The sequence below is a fragment of the Theropithecus gelada genome, chromosome 1 (assembly GCF_003255815.1).
Source record: "Theropithecus gelada isolate Dixy chromosome 1, Tgel_1.0, whole genome shotgun sequence".
Classification (NCBI taxonomy): Eukaryota; Metazoa; Chordata; class Mammalia; order Primates; family Cercopithecidae; genus Theropithecus; species Theropithecus gelada.
Window position 1 is genome coordinate 54,832,320 of NC_037668.1, and position 6,810 is coordinate 54,839,129.

Below are 6,810 nucleotides of genomic sequence, written 5' to 3' on the forward strand. Positions count from 1 at the left end.
AAGCGATCCGCCCGCCTCAGCCTCCCAAAGTGCTGGGATTCTAGTCATGAACTACGACGCCCAGCCCAGAAGAGCCTGAACTGAAACCCCAGCCCTGTCCTGTCCGGCTGTATGACTTGAGCATGTGTACTTACCTGAGTCTCTCATCTGTAAAGGGGCAGGGAGTGGGGGTTAAGCAGGTGTCAAAGATGAACTTTTTTTTTTTTTTTTTTTTTTTTGAGACAGAGTTTCACTCTTGTTGCCCGAACTGGAGTGCAATGGCGCAATCTTGGCTCAACGCAACCTCCGCCTCCCAGGTTCAAGCGATTCTCTTGTCTCAGCCTCCCAAGTAGCTGGGATTACAGGTGTGCACTACCACGCCTGGCTAATTTTGTATTTTTAGTAGAGATGGGGTTTCACCATGTTGGTTAGGCTGGTCTTGACCTCCTGACCTCAGGTGATTCACCCGCCTCGGCCTCCCAAAGTGCTGGGATTACAGGCGTGAGTCACTGCGCCCGGCCAGGTGAAAATATTTTAAAAGGTAACAGCGAGAGTCCTAGGTGGAATTCCCGTTAAGAAGAGGACAATGGCCGTACCATCACCCCATCCAATCCACACACAGCCCAAGACACAGGACATGAAGCGCAGTGCAGAGTTCCTTTATTTGGGGGCAGTGCCCAGGCCAGTTGGTGGAAAGAGGCAGGCACACAACCCAGTGCCAGGCTGGGGGGCCCAGCAGGGGCGATGGAGGAGACGAGGCGGTTGAGGGATGCTCTCAGCTGCAAGTTCCAGGGCCAAGACAGGAGGAGATGTCAGGCATCAGACACTGAGCCTGCTTGGTGCCCACAGGAGCCAAAAACTGGTGGCCAGAGTTTTACCCACCCCCGCCCCCCACTTGCCCACAAGGGGGCCAAGAGGCCAGCCTCTGCATCCTCCTTTCCACTCAGAATGGAGTGCAGGCCCAAGGGGGTCAGATTCTGCGGAGGCCAAAGAGGACACTCAGGGAGGTGACCCTGCCTCAGCCAGCCAAGGACCCCCTGCCTCGAGAGGAGGCAGCAGAGGAAGAGCAAACACTTTAACACAGGCTGCGGCGAGCCGCCCCACAGCACACACAGCACGCAGAGGGCCTCAGGCACAGCTCCCCTTCTCAGAGCAAAACCCAGCTAGACACACGGCCCAGCTCCTGCCCACAGCCACACAAATGCAGGCCACAGGCTTGCCTGGGCTGGCACCTACTGGTTCTCTTCCCTGCTGGCAGCATGAAGGGAAAAGACATGGGAGGGCTCAGCTGGGCTCCTAGACCAGCCCAGGCTGAGTCCTGGTTCCAGCCAACACCTGACAAATAAAGCCCCGCAACTGGAGGAGACAAAGGGGGTGCGGCTCACGTGGGGCATGCTGTCACTGTCCTGAGGGCTTGCCCATGGAGAAGACAGCACCCTGGGTACTGAAGGGGAACGGTGGGGCAGGAACCAGGAGGTGAGCTGGGACTCAGGTACTGCTGGCCAGGTACTCACAGCGTCTGGTAGGTGCTGTCCTTGGCCTTGAGGAAGCGCAGCACAAAGAAAGCCACCGCCTGTAGGCTCAACACCAGCACGACACCCCCGATAAAGCTGGCCCCATCAAATCCAGGGCTGTGGGCCTCAGGGACTGGGGGGCTTCCTGCAGGGGGGAGGCAGGGCAGGGGTCATAGCAGTCACTGTGAAGCAGGATCCCAGTCCCACCCCCACAACTGGCACAAGTAACCTGGAGGCCCCGGTCCTCAATATGGGGTCCTTGAACCCCGGGCTCAGAAGTTTAGTCCAGATCCTGCAGGCAGTTGGGAAGCGCCTGGTGGGAGGAACAGTGGCAAGGGAGGGTGGGGTGCTGTCCAGCCCTGGCTCTGCTCCTGGCTTGCTCTGTGCTTTTATGCCACCCACATTCTCTCTGGGCCTCATGATCACATGGTCCAATAGGTGTCTTGGACCAGTGACTGGGCTCCCACCCTCCCTGGGCCTCACTAGCCCAATAGGGTGAAGACAGAGCCAGAACTCAGACCCCCTGCTCAGAATTCCTTTCAGTCTTGGACCTCAGGGTTCAGAGCCAAGATGCAGATGATATAGTCCCTTTTTAGGACCCCTAAGCCCTAAGACCCCAGTGTCACCCAACGTCAGAGCCCTCAGAGAGGGAAGGAGCAGGGGGAGAAGTGGAAGGCCCAGCTGTCACCCTGCTAAGTGGGTAAGCGAGAACTGGACAGCGTGTGTTGGGGGGAACAGGGCTGAGGGACAGGCTTGGCCAAAGTCACCTCACAAGACACAGTCAGACTCACACAGGGTCCCCTGACCATTTCCTCTGCCCCTTAGAAGGTAGAGCCTTAGGGCCATGGTTGCCAGGCTATGCCTGAGTGGCTCCCAGCTGTGCCACGGTACCTGTCCACTCCTAGCAGGGATTCAATTTCAGGCCCTGGGCTGGGTGCCCAGAACAGGGCAGGGCTGGTGGATGGAAAAGCATTCTGGGACAGTGGAAAGGGGCCCAGCCTGAGCTGGGTCCACCTCCCAGAAGGTGTAAGGGGTGGAAGGAGTCTGACAATATGAAGGGCAAACAATGGTCCCAGCTCCCGCTCAGGGAGCCCCAGAGAAGGAAGCTGGGGGATGAGGAGCAGAAGAGGGGAGAAATGAGCTGCACGAGGCCGATCTGGGGCTCCAGCTGAGGGAGCTGAGCCATCAATAATTCAGCTTCTGAGATCAGTTTCTGGCTTTAATTAACCAAGGGCCTCTTCAGCCATCCCTGCCAAGTCTGGTGACCTCCAGCCCCTGAGAGGGAATGGGAAGCAAGGGGTGGTGTTCTCGCCTCTGCTCTGTCAGGAATCTGCCTTGTGACCCTCTCTGGGCCTGGAGGATACAGTAGGCAGGCCCTGAGGATGTCTCCTGAGCAACTCGAGCTGCACACCCTCACCTCCAAGGACAAGTCCCGAGGGGTCACCTTGAGTTCCCAGAACTGGCAATGGGGAGGAGGGATGGGAACTGTCATTTCTTGATTGCCTTCAGTGAATCAGACACTGAAGTGGGCACCGTACAGCTTCTCATAAAACCTGCACAGCAACTCTATGAGGAAGGCATCATCCAGCCCATTTCACAGATGCGGAGACAGGCTCCGAGGGAGAAGGTGCAGGGCTGAGGTCACAGAGCATGTCAGTGCCTGAGCCCAGAGCTGTCTTCCCCTGCAGCTATGCTCCTCCCACTGCCCCGTACCCAGGGAGTACCCACCTGTTGTGACTGTCTTCGGTTCATAGGTGGGGTGATGATGAGCAGCTGAGGAGACAGGGGATCCATAGCAAAGCAGCCTCCTCACCCTGACTCCCATCAAGACCCCAGCCCCCACTCACCGCTAAACTTCCGATTCAGATGCAGCTCTGTCCCTGCTCTAGACATCCAACATACTTGCAAGCCCCAGTCACACAGGTCCCTCCACCAGATGTGCTCTCTCTCCATCTCTACCTTCCAGGCTCATTACTGATGCCACTTCCTCCAGGAGGCACCCCCTCTCATTCCCTCTGAACTTCCAAAGTCCTTGCTATGCCTTAAACTAGAAGAAGAGCTAACGCTCCCATCCCCTCCATACACCTGTACTAATTTTCAGATGAGGAAACAGGCAGAGAGAGGAGGGGACTTCTCAGTGAGCTAAAGGCAGAACTGATACCGGGCCCAGGTATTGATGAGCACAGTCCACCCCTGAGAGAGGCTGTTTCCTCCTGGGGGGCAGGCTATGGCTGGGGAGACCCATGCAACTTGGCGTAGGCGCAAGAATCCCCTTACCTGGACATGCCTCTGAGCGGTTGTAGATGGAACAACCTTCCTTGACCACCTCAGCTTGAGCCACACAGTGTCCTGGAGGAAGAAGGTGCAGGGGGGAGATTTGGGGAGAGGGGCCAGGTCCTTGGGGTTCAGAGCTGGGGGTACTCAACCTAGGGAGGGCTCAGCTCCCTACCTGGCTCCTCTGGCTGGCACTGCTCCCACACACAGCCGGAGAGATTGCGCGCTCTGTCTCCCTCCACGCAGTGCTCACAGACCTCCAGCTGTTTGCAGGCCCCTTGGACCGCCGGCCAGATGTTCAGGCGGATCAGGGCTCCGCGCCCAAAGCCTCGAGCTCCTTTACCTGGTAGTGCGGTAGAGTGGGAAGGGAGAACTCCTCGAAGCCAAGCTGTGGCATCCGCCCACCCTCCCACCCAACACTCCGGCAGCCCTCGCCCCTCTGCACACATCTGGGCTCTCACATACACTCGCCCCTGGATCCCCAAGCCCCAGTGCACACCTGTAGCTTCCACAGAACAGATCTACACACACCTAGAGCCTCCCCACATTCACCTAGAGCCCCTCCCTTTGCATACATCTGGGGTTCCCAGATTCAGCTGGAGCCACCTCCCCCAGACCACCTGAAGCTCTCTAGGCCCCCACACTTGGGGCCTATATTTACACACAGGGCTCCACACAGAGCTGGAGCCCCCTCTTCCACCCCTGGAGGCCTGCACTCGTCCAGAAAGGCCCCTCCTCTCAAGCCCAGGCTGCTCCTGGGGAGGCGGCTGGCTGAGGTGCAAGCTCCACCCGCCCCCGTCAGGCCCCTAACCAGATCCTGCCGCGAGTTACCAGCCACAGCCAGCTGGGCACACAGTAGGAGGCAGCAACAGCCGCCACAGAGCGCAGTCCGCAAGGCGCGGGGTCCCGACGCCTCCATGGGCTCCGGGGCGGGGGCCGTGGGCGGCGGACAGCGGCCGTGCGCTTGCCTCCCAGACTGGGCTCAGCTGAGCGTGTGCGGAGCGAGACCTGGGCAACCGGGGCGTGGCCAGGTGGGGGCGAGGCCAGTGGGAGGGGCAGGTGGGACAGGGCTCGTCGGTCGGGGCGGAGCCAGGTGAAGGCGGGGCCAATTAGGGGCGTGGCTAGTGCTCGCGGCCAGGTGAGTTCGGGGGTCTGGGGCGGGGCTTGGACTAAAGCAGGCGGGGTCCAGGACTGGTGGCTGGCATGGTTACTGTGTGCCTCCAAGGGCAACTTCTTGAAAATTCTAGTAAGTAGAGACTACTTTGATCCCTGATTGAGGAAACTGAGGCTCAAACAAGATGAGTGACTTGTTCGAGGTCACAGAGAGAGGCAGTGACAAAAATCTGGATTCAAAACAAGGTCACTTCCTGTCTTTAGGGCTGGGTGCAGGCCCCGCTTTCTCGGGTACACCCTCCACCCAGGCCCCATGACCCCTGGGCCAGGCCCCAGCTGGCCCCTGCCCTCTGGTTGCCCAAGCTCAGCTCCGTTGCTCCCTCTCTGTTCACTGCACCCCTCCACCCGCCTCCCTTCTGCCCCTCATCCGCTGTGTCTGCCTCCGGCCTACCACATCCTCTGGCCAGGTCAGGGGTGACGCCATTACTAGGCCACCTGGGCCTCTCCGCAGCCTTCCCCACGGCTACCACTCCTGCCCTGGCACCAGCCTCGTTTGGTTCTCCTCAGGCTCCTTAGGGGGCACTTCCTCTCCCTCCTCTTCCTCCTCCCCTCCTCTCCCCTCCTTCCCCCATCTGCTTCTCCTAACCATCTCTTAATCGATGGTGGCCCAGGTTAGTCCCAAGCCCTGTTCCACACTCTCCTGGGGTCATCCTGGACATTCCACTGCCATCAGTCCCCATCTAAAAGCCAACAGCTGAGGCAGGAGGATCGCTTGAGCCCAGGGATTTGAGGTTGTAGTGAGCTGTGATCATGGCATTGCACTCCAGCCTGCGCGACAGAGCGAAACCCTGTCTTGAATGAATGAATGAATGCATGCATGCCAACAGGTCATATATGCCAATAAATATATACACCCACTATGCACCCATTAAAAAAATTTTTTTTAAAGCCAACAGGTCTCTTAATCATCTCCAGGCTGGTTCTGACTTCACAGTTGCCACACCTGTAACTGACAATGTATAGCTAGCAATTATTGACCCCTTACTAGCAGAATGTACATTTTGAGAGCTTTTACATGAAATTTCATCTCATGTCCACATCTCATGTCCTTGGCATCCCAAAGTTCTGGGATTACAGGTGTGAGCCACCATGCCTGGCCCCACTTAACAACTTTTCAACAATGGCTTGACCTCCACAACCCTTTGATTTCTGGCTCTAGAAGTCTCTCTATCCTGGCCTGGGTGCTTCCCATCACCTTCCTACCCTCTAAGAAGATAGAACAGTGCCTTCCCCCTATATCTCTCTTCCTTTATCCTAGCCGTTCTCTCTCTTAGAGGGTCCACCTCAACCCTGGACTTCATTTGCCTGGCAAACTAATTCTTCAAGACACTACGACAAGACCACTTCCTGCAGGAAGCCTTCTGTGACTGCCACAGAATGAGGCTGAGCTGCTGCAGCACTTAGCTAGAGATCTAAATCCATCTGCTTTTCCACTTCAGAGCCCTCCCCATCTCTTGCCTGAATGACTGCAGTGGCCTCCTAGTGGAGGCCTGCTCCCCATTCCAGTCTGTTCTGCACTCAGCAGTCAGAGTGACCCTTTGAAAACGTGTCAGGTCAGATCACAACACTTCCTTCCCACCAATGACGTCTGTCTCACTGATCTGGGATTACAGGCTCCCGCCACCACGCCTGGCTAATTTTTTGTATTTTTAGTAGAGACAGGGTTTCATCATATTGGCCAGGCTGGTCTCAAACTCCTGACCTCAGGTGATCCACCCGCCTTGGCCTCCCAAAATGCACGAATTAAAGGCATGAGCCACTGTGCCCAGCCAGTTGTTTATTAAGTAACCTTACTGTACCATGTTGTGACCCTCTGTGTACATGTTTGTCTGTCCCACCGGTCTGTGAGCCCCCAAGAGCTCACTTCTGT

General features: G+C 57.3%; 1 protein-coding gene across 1 annotated transcript; it reads right to left on the bottom strand.

Moving 5' to 3' along the window:
• Window positions 1-623: 623 nt before the first annotated feature.
• Window positions 624-4,763, bottom strand: CD164L2 (CD164 molecule like 2). The gene is made up of 6 exons (XM_025355664.1): window positions 4,599-4,763; window positions 3,943-4,110; window positions 3,771-3,842; window positions 3,222-3,266; window positions 1,494-1,638; window positions 624-956 (listed from the first exon to the last, which is right to left on the bottom strand). The coding sequence occupies exons 1-6, from the start codon at window positions 4,684-4,686 to the stop codon at window positions 950-952; spliced, it is 525 nt and encodes a 174-aa protein (XP_025211449.1). The 5' UTR covers window positions 4,687-4,763; the 3' UTR covers window positions 624-949.
• Between the last annotated feature and the right edge of the window lie 2,047 nt (window positions 4,764-6,810).